At 55.2% G+C, this 17,130-nt stretch overlaps 1 protein-coding gene across 2 annotated transcripts in view; it reads right to left on the bottom strand.

The window, feature by feature from the left end:
• LOC138740901 (transcriptional-regulating factor 1-like) overlaps positions 1 to 17,130 on the bottom strand; it is a 60,459-nt gene that overhangs the window by 30,512 nt on the left and 12,817 nt on the right. Inside the window, exons 1-9 of one of the 2 annotated variants that reach the window (XM_069894195.1) lie at positions 12,667 to 13,222; positions 10,258 to 10,978; positions 9,942 to 10,078; positions 8,826 to 8,869; positions 7,099 to 7,237; positions 4,085 to 4,273; positions 2,931 to 3,105; positions 2,263 to 2,317; positions 647 to 789 (exon numbers count right to left, since the gene is read on the bottom strand). In XM_069894195.1, coding sequence (XP_069750296.1) covers positions 647 to 789; positions 2,263 to 2,317; positions 2,931 to 3,105; positions 4,085 to 4,273; positions 7,099 to 7,237; positions 8,826 to 8,869; positions 9,942 to 10,078; positions 10,258 to 10,930 — 1,555 coding nt within the window. In that variant the 5' untranslated portion in view covers positions 10,931 to 10,978; positions 12,667 to 13,222. Of the gene's footprint in view, positions 1 to 646; positions 790 to 2,262; positions 2,318 to 2,930; positions 3,106 to 4,084; positions 4,274 to 7,098; positions 7,238 to 8,825; positions 8,870 to 9,941; positions 10,079 to 10,257; positions 10,979 to 12,666; positions 13,223 to 17,130 lie in introns of those variants that run through there. The other variant, XM_069894196.1, reaches the window with a different exon arrangement.

Raw genomic sequence — 17,130 nt, 5'->3', positions numbered from 1 at the left:
CATGTTCAGAGTGACCTCATCAGGAAATCAGAGGCGGGAATATTGTCAGTGGTGGGGGGTGAGGGGGTAGAGGGATAGAGGGGGAAAGATGGGGAGTTGGAGAGGAGGGGGTAAGGGAGTGGAGGGAGAGAGGGGTAAGGATGGGAGGAGGGGAATGGGGAGAGAGGGATGGGGAGGAGATGGAGGGAGAGGGAGAAGGGAGAGAGAGGGAGGGGGTGGAGGGAGAGGGGGAAGGATGGCAGAATGGGAGGGGGTGATGGTGATGGTGGGAGAGGTAGAGGGGAGGGGTGATCTGGCTAGGTGTAGAGCAGGATCCCACAGGTTGCACATTGGGGAGCTCCCTCCCATCCTGGGAGAGTTCCCTCACCTTCAGCTCCTACAGAAGGGCTCTCCTTGAAGACCATTGGAAGCTCCCTCCCCATTCCCAGGACAGAAATCCACCACCCATTCCCAGGACAGAAATCCACCACCCATTCCCAGGACAGGAAGCCCTCTCCCCGCCCTGTCCCAGAGTTGGACCCTCCTCCTTACCTCGTCCCAGAGTTGGACCCCCCCTCCCCACCCCAATCCTGACTGCACCATCCTTCCCCACCCTGTCCCAGGGAGGAAGCCCTTCCCCTGTACCAGGGTAGGGACGCCCCCTCACCTTGCCGCTGCACCTCCTCGCTCTCCATCAGCTGCGGCCACGGACTCCACACCAGGTCGGCCCCGTGCACGTCCGCCTGCGCTGGGCGTCGTTCCACCCACTCGGGAACCACCGCCTGGAAACACGGCCCCACATTGATGCAGCTGCAGGGGAGACACGGGCCCGTGAGAGGCTCAGCTTTGGAGGCAGAACAGGAGCCCCTCGGGCAAACCCACCCTCGAGGCTGAGACCCCCCCCCCCCCCTCCTATGGGAGCCCTGCACTGAACTGGGAATGATGGCGGTACTGGGAGCACACTGGAGGAGCCCGGCTAGTCTCGCAGCATCCGCAGGAGGTAAAGACCCATCACCGACGTTTCGGATCCTGGGACCTTCCTCAAGGTGCAAGCAAAAAGCAGGGCAGGCGTCTGAATTAAGGGGTGGGGAGAGAAAGGGGGGGTGGGGAGAGAAAGGGGGAGTGGGGATGGGTCCAGACCGACAGAAGGTGTTCATTTGAGATGATAAAAGGAAAGAGGGAAAGAGAGCTGGGGGAAGGAGACTGGGGAAGTAGATGTTAATGCTATCCAGTTGGAGGGGGCCTGGTCAAAAGGTGAGGAGCTGTACCTCCCAGTAGGTGGGTGGTCTCCGTCTGTCCATGCAGGAGACCATGGACAGACACGTCAGCAAGGGAATGGGCACAGGATTTTGAAATGGGCGGCCACTGGGAGATCCGCGCTGTTGCAACAGACGGCGCCGAAGTGCTCAACGAAGCGACCTCCCGGTCTTTCCGATGTACAGAAGACCACGGCGATGGTTGTAGTGGGACGTGGGGAAATGCCCACAGCTCTGGTCACCCAGCCGGAGGGGTGCCCGGGACTAGGGGGCCTCAGTTATGTGGAACATTCCAGCACAGTACAGGCCCTTCGGCCCACAATGCTGTACCGACCTGCAAAAACCTTGGCAATCGTTCCCTGACATCAACAACCCTCTATTTTTCTTCCATCCATGTGCCTGTTTTAAATCTTCCTATTGAACCAGCCTCCACCCCATTCCAGGCTTCCATTATTCTCTGTGTAACAATGGGTCAGCACATCCGAGTGCTGAAGGGCCTGAACTGGGCTGTATTGTATATTACAACCAGTACTGGCCCTTCCCTACCTCACAGCCAGAACCCTCCACCAGTTTCATTTGGTTTGAACATCAGGGCCAGCACAGACCTGTGGGCCGAAGAGACTGTGCCCTAATGACCTGTTAAGGCTGATCCCCGAATTCTCGCCCTCACCCACACACTGGGCAATAGGGTTAAGCAGCTGATTCACCCCCACACCCGTCATTGGGACAAGGTAGAGAAGCAGGAAAACCCCATCCGGGAGAATGTGCAAACTCCACACGGACAGTGCTGGTGGTAAGGATCGAACCGGAGCTGGGGTGGGGGGCAGCAGTGGCTCGACTCACTTTAGGGATTTTCGGAAGTCCAACCACTTCAGGGGAGGGGGAGCAGCAGCAGGAGGGGGAGCAGCAGCAGGAGGGGCTAAATAGCCACGCTGGCCTTGCTGCTGGTTCGACACTGCCCCACCCCCCACCACAGAGGACCTGATCGAGGCAGGAGGGAAGGACCAGGTGGGAGTGAAGTACTCACGGAGACGGGCTGTTCCCTCCAGTGTTACCTCCCTGCGCAACGTCGTCAAATCTGTCTGTCCGAGGTGAAGTCATCATCATCAGCTGGTAGAAACTGAGACGGTCCCCTCCTTCCCGCCTCCCCTCCTTCCCCCTTCCCGCCTCCCCTCCTTCCCCCTTCCCGCCTCCCCTCCTTCCCCCCTCCCTCCCTCCTGTCCCCACTCACAAATTCCCTTTCTTTCTCACTCTCTCCCTACCCCTCCTGCCCTCTCATCCCCCTCCCCTCTACCTCTCCCTCCATCTCCCACTCCCCCATCTCTCTCCCTCCACCCCCTCCTTCTCCCCATCCCTCTCTCCCCTTACCCCCTCCTCTCCAACTCCCCATCTTTCCCTCTCTCTTCCCTCACCCCGCCCCCCACCACCACTGACAATATTCCGGCCTCTGATTTCCTGATGAGGTCACTCTGAACCCGGCCGGAGCTTCTCCATCCAACCGCAGGCATAAATGTTCCAGGGTTAAGAGGGACAGGGACTCTGGGAGGGTTCAGTGAGGATTGGGGGTGGGGGTGGCCAGAGGGAGAGGCAGTGGTCGGGAGAGGGAGGGGGGAGAAAACACAGCTGGAATGAGGGACACCCCCCCCCCCCCTCGCCGGGGCCCCAGCCGGACTTGCCCAGGAGATGGATACTTACTGAATTGGGTGCAGGGGAAGGGGTCGTGGGGAGAAACGGCAGTGAAGAGTCCGGCCGCCTTCCGCAGCGGGTCTAACATGGGCGGTGGTGTGTAGCAGGGTGGACCCCACATTCCGTCCTGGTCCCCACCAGGGACTCGGAGGTAGCTCCGGTAGATGGGTGTGGCCTCGGCAGTCTGTGGGACCCAACGACATGGCGTTAGACTCCCCTACCCCCAGCCCACAGGCGAGGCAGGCATTTCTACAGGAGAGTGCGCAGCCATCCACAGTACAGTACAGGCCCTTCAGCCCACAATATTGTACCAACCCTTTTATACAAAACCCTCCCTACCCCGTAACCCTCTATTTTCCTTCCATCCATGTGTCTGAGAATCTCTTAAATGCCCCCAATGTTCCAACGTCCACCTCAGTCAAGGCATTCCAGGCTCTCATCACTCTATAATGGTCAATGGGATGCTGGGCTTCATTACTCAGGGGATTGAGTTCAGAAGTCCAGAGGTCATGTTACAACTCTACAAATCTCTGGTGAGACCCCACTTGAAGTATTATGTTCAGTTCTGGTCACCTCGTTACTGGGAGGATGGGGATGCTGTGGAGAGGGGGCAGAGGAGATTCACCAGGATGTTGCCTGGATGGGAAACAAGTCTCATGAGGCAAGGTTAGCAGAGCTGGGACTTTTCTCTCCGGAGACAAGAAGGATAAGAGGAGACGTGATCGAGGTCGACAAGATTCTGAGAGGCATAGATAGGGATGGACGGCCAGCACCTGTTTCCCAGGGCGGGTTCAGCAAACATCATGGGACGTCTGTACAAAGTGAAAGGACAGAAGTTTAGGGGAATTTGTGGTTCTAAAGGTGGGAAATCTTGCACATGGACCTGTTTGAATCCATGGTAGCAAGAGTTTCAGCCCCCCTCCCCCGAATCAGCAGCCTTGTGGTCCCCTTAAGGGCGGAGCATGCGGAGTTGCTGAGATTTGGTCTCCTCTTCTCAACACCCCCAATGATTCTACTGGAGGTGCACCACTTAGACACCCCTCTGCCCTTCCCACAACATCTCCCACCCTCCATGTGCAGTGCAGGGGGCCTTCCCACCCACAGAAGGGGGAGGCAAAGCAGCAGCGGAGACGAGCGCAGCGGAGAATGAAGGAGGCAGCCACCTCTGGCTTCCAGTAGTCGGCCATGTCCAGCATTGTCATTTCCTGCCTGGACAGAAAGTCGCCTGGAGTCTCCATCAGGAGGGTGGCTTGCCCGCAGGGTTTGGCTCCCAGCACCTTCATTGGCAAGGCACTGGTTGGGAGGTGGGGAGAGAGATGGCCGGCGTCCCTCGAGGCTTTCTGTCCATTATTCTGCAAGAAGAAAGGTGGTGCTCAACCTTCCCCTCTGCACCTGTCCCCCTCCAAGCTCCCCAGCGCCCTCTTCCCCCCATTGCCTCCTCTGTCAGCCTCTCCCCAAAGGCTGACAAAGATTGAAGTGCCATGGTTGGCAATGTGTTACAGCACCAGTGATCAGGACCAGGGTTCGAATCCCACACTGTGTGTAAGGAGTTTGCACGTTCTTCCCGTGTCTGTGTGGGTTTTCCCCTGGGAGGCTCTGGTTTCCTTCCACCGTTCAAAACGTATTGGGGATGTAGTTCAATTGGGTAGAACTGGGCAGCCTGGTCTCGTGGGCTGAAAGGACAAGTTACCATGCTGTATGTCTAAATTTTTAAAAAAATTACATTTAAAATTTAAAACGTCCAGAAAATTCAGTGACAAGTGGAGGAGCCGCAGGGATCTGTTCTGGGACCCTCTACTCTTCGTGATTTTGGATGAAGAGGTGGAAGGATGGGCCAGTGAATTTGCAGGTGACACGAAGGTTGGAGGGGCTGTGGATGGAGCTGAAGGTTACAACGGGATGTAGACAGGAGGCAGAGTTCGGTAGAGAAGTGGCAGATGGAGTTCAATCCGGATCAGGGTGAGGTGATGCATTTAGGAAGTACAAGCCAGAAGGGTGAGAACGGGGTTAATGGTCAGTTACTTAACAGTGTGGAGGAACAGAGGGACCTTGGGGTCCAAATCCATACATCCCTCAAGGTTGCTGCCCAGGTTGATAGGATAGTTAAGAAGGCCGATGGGTCACTGGGCTTCATTGGTTGGGGGATTGAGTTCAGGAGTCGAGAAATCACGTTGCTACTCTACAAATCTCTGGTCAGATCCCATTTAGAGTATTGTGTTCAGTTCTGGTCGCCTCATTACGGGAAGGATGTGGATGCTGTGGAGTGGGGGCAGAGGAGATTCACCAGGCTGTTGCCTGGATTGGGAAACAAGTCTCATGAGGCAAGGTTGGCAGAGCTGGGACTTTTCTCTCTGGAGTAAAGAAGGATGAGAGGAGACGTGATTGAGGTCGACAAAATTATGAGAGGCGTAGACAGGGTGGACGGCCAGCCCCTGTTTCCCAGGGTGGGATCAGCCAACACCAGAGGACGTCTGTATAAAGTGAAGGGAGGGAAGATTAGGGGAGACGTCAGGGGGATGTTTTTTTATGTAGAGAGTTGTGGGGGCCTGGAATGCCTTGCTGGGGGTGGTGGTGGAGGCTGGAACATTTAAGAGACTCTGAGGCACCGCGATGGAAGGAATATAGAGGGTTACGGGGTGGGGAAGGTTGAGTACTTTTTTGGAAGAAATATATGGGTCAGCACAATATCGAGGGCTGAAGGGCCTGTCCTGTTTTATGTTCTATGAAATGCTTGGCAAATGGGGCAGCGTCTGTGGGGAGGGAAATCGGCTCAGGACACAGACCTTTCATCAGAATGGGGTGAGAGAGAGAGAGGTGTCAGTGAAGGTGGGGAAGGGGGAAGGTCATGTAGAGGGGTTTTGTCAGGTGAATCAATGTAAGGGGACAGTTAAGGTCAGATTAAACTTACACACAGCTACTAGAATAACAGAACATGACAGCAAAGAAAACAGGCTCTTCGGCCCTTCTACACTGTGCTGAACTATTCTCCCTAGCCCTGCACCCAGTCCATTGCCCTCCATCCCCCTCTCACCCAAGTACCTGTCCAAATTCTTCTCAAATGTTAAAATTGAGCCCAAATTCACCACTTCAGCTTGTTCCACACTCTGTGTGAGGAAGTTCCCCCAAACCTTTTACCTATGTCCTCTGGTTTGTATCTAACCCACCCTCAGTGGGGAAAAGGTGACCTACATTTACTCTGTCCCCCTCATAATTTTAAACACCTCCATCAAATCTCCCCTCATTCTTCTACGCTCCAGGGAATAAAGTCCTCACCTGTTTAACCTTTCCCTGTAACTCAGTCCCTGAAGTCTAAGCAAGTCCTAGTAAATCTTCTCTGCCCTCTTTCTATCTGATTGATATTTTTCATGTAGTTCAGTGACCAAAACTGCACACAATTCTCCAAATTTGGCCTCACCAATGTCTTCTACAACTTTACCACAACATCCCAACTTCTGTCCTCAATACTTTGATTTATGAAGGCCAATGTGCCAAAAGCTCTCTCTACAACCCTGTCCACCTGTGACATCACTTTCAGGGAGTTATGTATCTGTGTTCCCAGCTCCCTCTGTTCTATCGCACTCCTTAGTGCCTGACCATTCACCATGTACGTCCTTTCTTGGTTTGTCCCTCCAAAATGCAACACCTCACACTTGTCTGCATTAAACACCATCTCCCATTTTTCAGCCCATTTTTCCAGCTGGTCCAGATCCCTCTGTAAGCTTTGAAAACCTTCCCCACCGTCCACGACGCCTCCAATCTTAGTGTCACCTGCAAACTTGCTGATCCAATTCACCACATTATCATCCAGATCACTGATATAGACAACAAACATCAATGGTCCCAGCACCGATCCCTGAGGCACCACTAGTCACCGGCCTTCAGTCTGAGAAGCGTCATCCACCACAACTCTCTGTCTCCTCCCGTCCACCCATTGTATAGTCCAGTTCACTACTTCACCATGAATATTGAGCGTCTGCACCTTCCTGACCAACCTTCCGTGTGGGATCTTGTCAAAGGACTCACTAATGACAAAGGATCAAGCTCCATATTCACTCCAGAGGACCATCTGCAGACACCTGTGGGCTCCCTCTCCAGCAATTGTCTCAATTCTTGGCCCTCAGCCCCTGCCGGTTACTGTTCCTTCTCCCCACCCCACCCCTCCCTGTCACTGACTGACCTGGGTCACAGTGTGGGATCGGCCCATGCATCCTCCGCTCCCCACGTGAGCCTGGAAGCTCAGGATGTTCCGGAATTGCTCCTTGCAGTATCCACAGCTGAAGGGGTAGGACCCCTCCTCCCTCTCCTCCACCGCTCTCCTGCCGGTTCCAACCACAGGGCGTCAGGAGCAGAGAATTCCCATTGACCCCCGTGAATTCCCACACCTCCGGAAGTGGGCACCAGTCGGTGACAGGTGGGATGAGAAGGCCGTTGGTTAAGGAGCATCGATCGCCTCTATCGGAGATTATGTTTAAGGTGAAGAGAGGGAAGTTTAGGGGGGAGACGTCGAGGGGGATTTTTTTTACACAGAGAGTTGCAGGGGCCTGGAATGCCGGGGTGGTGGTGGAGGCTGGAACATTAGGGGTGAAACACGAACATCCACAGACACCGAGATGCTGGAGGAACTCGGCCAGTCTCATAGCGCCTGTAGGGGGTAAAGATACCCCTCCGACATTTTGGGCCTGGGCCTTTATTTGAGGTCTGAGCAGGCGGGCACCTCAATAAAGACTGGGAATAGAAAAGGGAAAAATGGGGGGAGGGGTTCAGACCAGCACAAGGTGTTCATTGGAGATGATAAGGGGAGAGGTGAGAATTGATTTGGGCTCTGTGGAAGGAGACAGACGGAAGAAAGGGAGGATGGTGGAAGAGAGAGCTGGGGAAAGGAGAGTGAAAGAAGAAGGGGGGTGGGTGAATGAAAGCCAGAGAACTTGACTAGTGCCATCTGGTTGGAGGGAGCCCAGACGGAAGATGAGGGGCTATTCCTCCAATTTACAGGTGGTCTCAGTCTGAATGTGCACAGACGGACATGTCGGCCAGGGAGTGGGGCGGGGAATTGAAATGGGCAGCCATTGCAGCGGATGGAGCTGAGGGGCTCAGTGAAGCGACGTCTCCCGTTCTGTACCTTGTCTTTGACATAGAAGAGACCACTGTTGGAGCACCGGGTGCAGTAGATGATCCCAGCAGATACACAAGCAAAGTGTTGCTTCGCTGAGAAGGAGTGTTTGGGGCCCCGAACGGTGGTGAGGGAGGGGGTGTGGGGCGTGGAGCATCTTCTGCAGTCACGGTGCCAAGGGGTTGATTGGTGGGGAGGGGTCTATATGTGACTCCAGTCTGTCCTGATCGATTCAGGTCTGTATGTGACTCCAGACTGTCCTGACCTAGTCTGGGTCTCCATGTGACTCTAGTCTGCTCTGATCCGGTCCGGTACTGTATGTGACTCCAGTCCATCCTCACCTGGTCCGGGTCTGTATGTGACTCTGGTACGTCCAGATCCGGTCTGGATCTGTATGTGACTCCAGACTGTCCCGACCCAATCTGGATCTATGGCACCATGGGCGCCCCAGTTAGCCACAACACCATTACAGCCCCCAGTGATCGGGACCAGGGTTCAAATCCTGCGCTCTCTGAAAGGAGCTTGTTCGCTCTCCTTGTTGGTTTCCTCTCACCCTTCAAAAAAACGTAGGTGTAAATTGGGCAGCACAGACTCGTGGACAGAATGGCCTTTTACCGTGCTGTATGTCAAAATTTCCCAATTCTCCAGGTTCTCCCAGAATGATTAGTTGCAACACTAAATCTGATGGGTCCTTATGTGAGGCCGTTACCCTCCCCCTCTACGGATCCTGCTCCCTCCCCCACTTGCATCCCTGTCGTTCGTTCGAGGGAGGGCAGAGACCCTCGTGACCCTACCTTTGGCTGGTTAACCTGTCACAGGATGGCAGGCCCTGGTGAACCTGTGGGGAGAAGAGGAGAGGGTCGTGAGTGGAACCCCGGCAGCCAATCACCAGGGTCCTGGCGCTGCCTGTCCCTCACCCTGTGTGTCCATTGGCTGAGTCTGGAGAACCTCGGCAGCAAATCACCAGGGTCCTCATCCCTGAAATCAACCTGGTGAACCTCCTCTGCAGGTTACATTGTCTCTCCGGACGGCAGAAGCAACGGGCGGCCGGGGCGTTGGTGAACCGACTCAGGGAGAGATTACATGGCACCGCTTGGTGCAATACCCATGATCCCAGGTACTGATGTAGAAGGGGAGGGCTCCATTGTACAGAAACCCCTGCTCACCAAAGGGTGGTGAAACAGACAGCCGTCCTCACCTTGAGTTCCTATTGGCTGAGCCCAGGGATTCTTGGTGGCCAATCACCAAGGGTTCTGCTGCCTTATCCATCTGTCAGTGCCAGGGGGTGAGGCTCTTCTGCCCATCCTATCTCTGCCAGCTCTCCAGTTGATTCTGTTCTCCCCAGATCCCATTCCCACCACCCACCCCCGGCAGGTACACCCCCACCGCACTGGAAACAACAATAAATGGTGGCACATGCTGCCCCCACCAAAATTCCTACTGCCCCCCCCCCCCAGAATGGAGGTGTAATGGTGAAGAGAAGGATCTCCCACATCGACAAGTAAAGAACAAGGTCCTACTGTCCAATGGGCCACAAATTGTGGCAGAGCCTGGGATCGTGGGCTAGCAGGCACAGGAATGGTCTGGGGTTGATGGGACTGTAGGCTAGTAGGGACACGAATGGGGGGTCTATACAGGAGTGGGGGTTGTGTACAGGAGAGAGGGATTGTGTACAGGAGCAGGGGTGTGTACAGGAATGGGGGGGTGTACAGGAGTGGGAGTGTGTGTACAGGGTTGGTGTGTATACAGGAATGGGGGGTGTGTGCAGGAGTGGGGATCTGTGTACAAGAGTGGGGGATGTACAGGAGTGAAGGGGGTGAATACAGGAGCAGGGAGGTGTGTGCAGGAGCTGGTTTGTGTTCTAGAGCAGGTTCGCATACACAGAAGCGCAGTACTGTTGCTGTGCGTACCTGGTCCCAGTAGATGTCGGTGGGGCAGATGTGTGAGGCCACATGTTTGGATGTGCAGGGGTTCCACGCAGGCTCACTGCTGACCTGGCAGTCCTGTCTCGCATAAGTGGTCACGTACTGGGGCGAGGCGGTCTGCACTGGAAACGAAGCACACAGGTCAGGGAGCAATCGGGGTGAGGCCGTTCCATCCATTTCACCCCTCCTATTCTTCCCAGAATCTGCAACACCGTGATACACCGCGCACACGCACACCACCGCAGTGCTCCAAGACACAGCACACCCCACCCAATTTCGCCGCCGTCCCCGTCATGGTTACCTGCCGACCCCTGGCTGTGGTCTGGGTATAGCTGCGGTCCCTGAACATCCTGCAGGCAGTAGTGCTGCCTCCCCCTGTACACGAACTGCGTCCCGGGAGCCATTGCGGCCTGTGGGAGTGGCTCTGCCTTGCTGCGGCACTGCTGCCCGGCCCACTGCTGGGCCACTGGCCCGTACTGCGCCCATGGCTGCCCACCACTCTCACCCGCCATCCGCTGTGGGAAGGCCTGAGGCCTGAGCGTGCGGCGGGCCTGCGCCAGGATGCGGTAACGCGGGCCCTGTGCCACCCTGCCTTCCAGCACCTGGCTCAGCATGGGCATCTGGGCAGATCCGTGTGCTGGTGGGGCCTGGCCTAGTGGCAGGCGGGGGGCAAAGGCCTCATCGAAGGAGTCCAGCCTGCCCTCACTGGGGTAGGCCAAGGGCCTATGGTTGGCCCCTTCTCGCTTGGCCTGGGCCTCCCCGCCAGGATCAGAAGCTGCCCAGCCTTCACTCGTGGCCACAGCCATCTTGGACCCATCCTCGGGTGGCTGCAGGGTGTCCAGGCCATCGATTCCGTAGCAAGGGTCCCCGGGGCCCTCGCACCCCTCCAGCCCCAGGCCCGAGGGGCAGGAGCGCTCGAAGAAGAGCAATGGCGGCAGGTCTGACGTTGGCCTGAGTCCTGGCACCTCCGACATGGCGACTGGCGCTCGCCCAAGGGCTCAGCCCACTGTTCAGGTCACCGCCTGGAAAACACAGGGGGGAGGGTGTTATTGGACCTGTCCTGGAGGGTGGGGGAAGGGTGTTAGTGGACCTGTCCTGGAGGGTGGGGGAAGGGTGTTAGTGGACCTGTCCTGGAGGGTGGGGGAAGGGTGTTAGTGGACCTGTCCTGGAGGGTGGGGGAAGGGTTAGAAGGAGGGTAGGAGAGGGGAGTGGGGGTTGGAGGGCCAGACCTGGGAGGGGAGAGGGTTCAGGGGACTTACTGGGTCTGAACTGGGGGGGGAGGGGAGGGGGAAGAGTGGGCCTGACCCTTTGTGGTGGGAGAGGGAGGGGAGAAGAAGGGAGGCAGGGATGGGTGGGAGAGGGGTGTTAGTGGACCTATCCTAGGGGAAGCAGGATGGAGGTGAGAGGTCGAAGGGCAGGGGGAGGGGTGGGGAGGCCAGGTTCCATGCGCCATCCTGGGGATGAGGAGGAAAGCTTGCGAGGATGGAGGGAGCAGAGCTGATGGAGGGGTGGGATAGGGAAAAGTGAGGGAAGGGGCAGGAGGGGAGGGAGAGGGGAACGAAGGAGGAGCTGGTGAAATATATGAATGCCCAGCTTGACAGTTCATCACCCCCCCTCCTCTCCGCCCCTCCCTCCTTACTGCCCCTCCCTCAGCACAACCCCTCCCAAAGGTAACCCCCTCAACCCCCCCCTCCCTCTTTGCCAGAAAGCAGAATCACACGCGTGACATCATGTGGCCCCACATTTGAGGGCAGGGCTCTTATTAGTCTCCTGAATGAGCCCCCCCTCAACTGTTACACTGCACCGTTTTCCCAATCCCTGTATGGGATGACTCGCTAGATTGCTCTCGAAATGAGCTTTCTCGCTGTACCCTAAGGTGCGGCCTTTCAACTGCATGAAGCCTCGTGTAGCGCCTTAACATGACCGCTGCTTTTGAATGCAAGTGTGAATGCACCGTGCGGCTCTTGAATGAAAGAGGGCCCAACACCCCATCAACTGGAGGGGTATTTGGACCTGCCCTCTGAATGGGGAGGGAAGGGGGGTGATCTGGTGAGAAAGACAGCAGAAGGGGTTTGATGGAAACTGGAAGTCGATGTTCATGCTGTCTAGTTGGAGACAGAATACGAGGCGCTGCTCCCCCCAATTTACAGGTGGCCTTGGTTTGATAGGGCACGAGACCGTGGACAGATGTGTCAATGCGGGAGGGGGGAGCACCGAGTTGGCCACTGGGAGATCCTGTTCACTGATGGGGACACAGTGACAGCGCTCATCTCCCAATCTGCACCCGATCCCTCCGATGCAGAGGGGTCCGCAACCTGGAATGTTCCGGAACGACGGTGTTCCCTGGCGGCTTTCTCGGTGCGGAGAGCACATCCCTACCGGCGCCAGGAGGGAGGCGCAGGCTCAGTGTTAAACCCCCCTGGCCGAAGCCGGCTGTGAGCTGGGCTCTGAGAGACAGGAAGCTCCAGCTGTGCATCAATCCGAAGCAGGAGCACTGAGCTCAGGCTAATTTTATCACGCAGAGAGTGGTGGGGGCCTGGAATGCCTTGGGGGTGGGGGTATTGAAGAGCCCATGGATGGAAGAAAAATAGAGGGTTACAGGGTAGGGAAGGGTTTTTATTTAGGACAGCCCCACATTGAGGGCCAAAGGGCCTGTCCTGTGCTGTAGTGTCCTACTGTCCCAGTCTCCACCACCATTCCATGCACCCACCATTCTCTCTGTGTGAGTGAAGAACTTTACGCTCCCTCATGCTGGGCATTTCAGCTCCTGGAGAAAAGCCTCTGGCCATCTACACAATCAATGCCTCTCTTCATCTTGTCACCTCCATCAGGGTCTCCCCTCATCCTCCGTCATCCGTGTGGGGTTTCCCCCAGGGGCTCACACCATTCGAAATGTACCAGGGGGTTTAGGTCAATTGGGCGGCGCAGGTCGGAAGGGCTAAATGTCTACATTTTTTTAAAATTACAGCACAGAAAGAGGCCCTTCGGCCCTTCTAGTCTGTGCCAAACTTCGTCTCATCCCATTCACCTGCATCCAGATCTTGCCTCTCCGAGCAATGTGTCTATCCAAATTTGAGCCCAAGTTCACCACTCCAGCTCGATCCATACCCTCTGCTCGCAGTCCACTCCTCCTCGAATAACCCCTTTAAATATTTCACCTTTCACCTTTGACCCATGCCCTCGGGCTAAGGATCCTGTCACAGACCACAGGACCTCCTGTGAAGACTCGTCGGGGTGTTTGGCATTCCAGCAAGATCTTCCCCACCTCCTCCGGGGCAGGTGGAAGCCTTGTCTGCACCTCCCCTTGCACCCCCCCCTCCACCACAGGACTGGGCTGAGGTTCTGGAAGGGAGTGAGCGTGGGAGAGCCCCCCCCCACCCGCTCTTCCTCCCCCCCCCTCAACTTCCCTCGCCCGAGTGTGGCCTGGCGATCTTCCTCAAGGTGGGGTTCTGACTCACCAGGGCCTCCTGCTGCCTCAGGAACCTTCTCCTCCACCTACCCGGGGCTCTGTGCGCCCGCCACCCATCTCCCGCGGGTAGCTCAGGGCCCCCACACCCCAGGGCGCCGGGCCTCAGCCAAAATTCTCCGCCGTCCCCGGTCAGACACTGAGTGCACTCTAGCTACCGGTTCTCTTAGTTCACTAGCTCCCCTTGAAGGTTACATCTGGTGGATGAACGAGACCGAAACTTCCTTCCCCTTCTCACCACATTTCTCCAACGCATTGTCTGTTCAGCACCGCATTCTGCCCTCCCTCCCTTCCTCTCTCTCTCCTCCCTCTATGTTCTCCCTCTCTTACTCTCTTCCTCCTCTCTCTCTCACTCCCTCTTTTTCTCTCTCCCTCTCTCCTCCCTCCCTGTTCCTCCTCTCTCACTCTCCCCTCCTCTCTCTCACTCTGTTTCTCTCTCCTCCCTCTGTTCCCTCTCTCACTCTCTTCCTCTTTCTCACTCCCTCTTTCTCTCTCTCCCTCTGTTTCCCCTCTCTCTCACTCCCTCTGTCTCGCTCTGTCCCTCTCTCCTCCCTCCCTGTTTACCCCCTCTCTCCCTCCTCCCTCCCTGTTTTTTCTCTCTCTCACTCTCTCCTTCCTCCCTGTTTTCCCTCACACTCTCTCCCTCTCCTCCCTCCCTGTTTCCCCCCTCTCTCCCTCTCCACCCTCCCTTTTTCCCCATCTCTCTCTCTCTCTCCCCCCTCCCTCCCTCTCTCTCTCCTCCTTTTCTCTCCCTGCTCTCTATCCCTCTCTCCCCCCTCTCTGCATTTGCAATGGGGTTGCATGCATGTGTATGTTGGGTGTGTAACAGGGATGTGAGTATGTAATGGGGTTGTGTGTGAGTATAAATGTTGAGTGTGTCACAGGGATGTGGGTGTGTAATGGGGTTGTGTGTGCATGTAAATATTGGGTGTGTAACAGGGATGTGGGTTTGTAATTGGGTTGTGTGTGAGTGTAAATGTTGGATATGTAACAGGGATGTGGGTGTGTAATGGGGTTGTGCTGGGTGTGTGAACTGAACATGAGAGTACACCCTGGATATCAGTGTGCAAGGAGAGTGTGGCTGTGAGTGTGGGCATGTGCAGTGAATATAAGTGTGGTGTGAGTGTGTAATGGGAATGTAAAAGCAACAATGAGGATGGAGGGGAGTGTAAAAGGAATCCAAACGTGCACATGGATACTGAGTGAGTGTACAAGGGATGTGTAAGCAACTTCACACATCCCGAGTGTGCGAGTGGACCTCAAGTGAATGTCAGGGACGAGAGTGTCAAGGAAGAACAAGCATGTGGCGGGCGTGCATGGGGTTCCTGCATGGGCCAGGAGTGTGCACGCGCGTGCAAATGTGGGTCCACAACCCCCCCACCCCACCAGACTGCTGAGAGTATGGACAGGTGCCTGGGAGGTTTACAGCAGGTCCCGTGCAGAGGGGCTGAATGGACTCAGGGTGCTGTCCGACCTCGGCGAAAGGTTCTGACAGGCTCCCGCACCAACCCACCCCCACCCCCACTTCACCACTGCCTCAGCCCCACCGCCTCTCTGTATCCGGCCAGTCGCAGATCACACAGAAATCGCGCTGCCTTGTTTGAGCGGACAAGATCCATGGGGTAATAAATAGACGGGGCTGTGTAGCACTGAGAAAAGTAAAACAGTGGCCTCAGCCTCTGTCAGAAAAAAAACCTCTATTACGTGTAACTAAACCACTAGAAAGGAGTAGAGGAAGGAGCAGGAAAGAGTGTTCACGCCGGGCACCACCGATAACATCACATACACACTCTGACTCGACTTTCAAACCCTCTTGGGACAAGCTCAGGGAAAGCGACAACAACTTCTGCAGAATCAAACCCACTGGGGCCCCCTGTGACGGAGATCGTGTCCTCTCTAACCACAGTGCACAGGAGCAGAGGCAGGCCATTCAGCCCATCAGGCCCACCCCACCATTTAATCATGGCTCCCCATTCCACCCCCTATGAGGCCCTCGTTCCAGACTTGAGCTCTTCGCTCAAAATTAGATGGGCGCCCACTCGGGGCAACAGGAGCTTGGATCAGCAGGCAGCTGGGGTCTGGATGATGGGGGCTCTGGGGATGGGTGGCTAGGGTCTGGGCGAGAGTCCACGTTTGGGGGCAGGCAACTGGAGCCAAAAATAGGGGGTTGAGTTTTACACAGTATCAGCCATTACATACAGTAATTAGTTGAAAGCTTGTCATGTTGTACTGTCAGAACATGGAACAGAAAAACCCACAGTCCAGGCCCTTCGGCCCACAGTGTTGTGCCGACCCAAGAACCTGTCGATCTCTGCCTTAAAATACATCCAATGACCCAGCCTCCATAGCCGCCTGTGGCAACAAATTCCATAGATTCACTGCCCTCTGGGTGAAAAAAATCCCTTCGCCCCTCTGTTCCGAGCAGACGCCCTTCACTCCTGCCCTCCTGTCTGAGACTCTCCCACCGTGGAGAGAGTTTCTACCAGCAAATTAAATGCCAGTGAGCCTCATGTCTGGGCTGGGGAAACTACCAGGGTGGGTCCTCAGGGGAAGGATTTCCTCACTTCAGAAATCCACAGGGCAACAAAATCTTTTCAAAAGGTTGGCTTCCAGAAAAAAAAAACGGGGGGATTGAACACAAAGGTAATTTTATATTTGCTGTATCACGTAGGAAGTTGGAACAACTTTTATTGAATTTAGCCTTAAGCATATACTGGCCACAGACAGATTGATACGTATGGGCAGCTAATAAATGCCATTGTTAAGGACACTCGCTCTGCTATTGCCTGAAGAACAATCTATGTCAGTGTAATACACAGCATCTGGATATGTGAGCTGCCTTTAGAGCCTGTCTGCATCCATCCCAGACCAAGCATGCCCCAGCTTAAGACAGCATTTGTATAGCACCTTCCCAGCCAGGCTTGGACTGACCAAAACAGCTTGCTTTGCGGACTTAAGCTATGACAGGAAATCACACAGATAGGTTATATCAAAAGAACGGGCACATGATAGGAAACCGTATGATCAGTACCCCCCAAAAATCCATAAAATGCACCCAAAATCTTCATTGTCTGATGTCGTTGAGAGTCAATTTGGCTTGTGTAGGGGAGGTCACCTCTTATAATCTTGAGGGGGGGGTGGGTGGACGCAGATGGATTGTTGAGGGTAAGGGTTGCCTTCATGGATTTCAGTAGCTAGCAGCTAATGCAAAACTGTCCCAACGCCAGTGACCAGGGTTCGAGTCCCATGTTGTCTGTAAGGAGTTTGCATCTGGGTTTTCCCCAGGGGGGGCTCCGATTTCCTCCAATAACATCCAGGGTTGTGGGTTAACTTGGGCGACATGGGCTTAAATGGCCAAAATCGGCTCCTATCAGGATGCAACTAGAAAGTAAATTAAAAAAGGGTCCCACTTGGTGGAACGGTTCAGTAGGTTCCAACCCACGGTGTCTACAGAGACCAGAGGAGATGGCTTCCTGAACGCTCTGGGGTGGATTTGATGGATTTGGGGCTGCTGATCACAAAAATCATCTTAGAATTTTCCTATCATGTTCAGTTTTCTTTGAAAGGTAAGATCTATTTTGGTGATTTCCTGTCATATTTTAAGTTTACAAAACCAAGAAATGCAGCACATCATTGAAAATTCGCCCTTGGACTTCTTCCCAGCTGATCTCGGTGATGAACACGATGAAAGGTTTCACTGGGATATTG

The sequence above is a fragment of the Narcine bancroftii genome, chromosome 8, assembly GCF_036971445.1.
Source record: "Narcine bancroftii isolate sNarBan1 chromosome 8, sNarBan1.hap1, whole genome shotgun sequence".
NCBI classification, from domain to species: Eukaryota; Metazoa; Chordata; class Chondrichthyes; order Torpediniformes; family Narcinidae; genus Narcine; species Narcine bancroftii.
The sequence above is the reverse complement of the archived record's forward strand: the minus strand, read 5'-3'. Positions and strand labels throughout refer to the sequence as shown.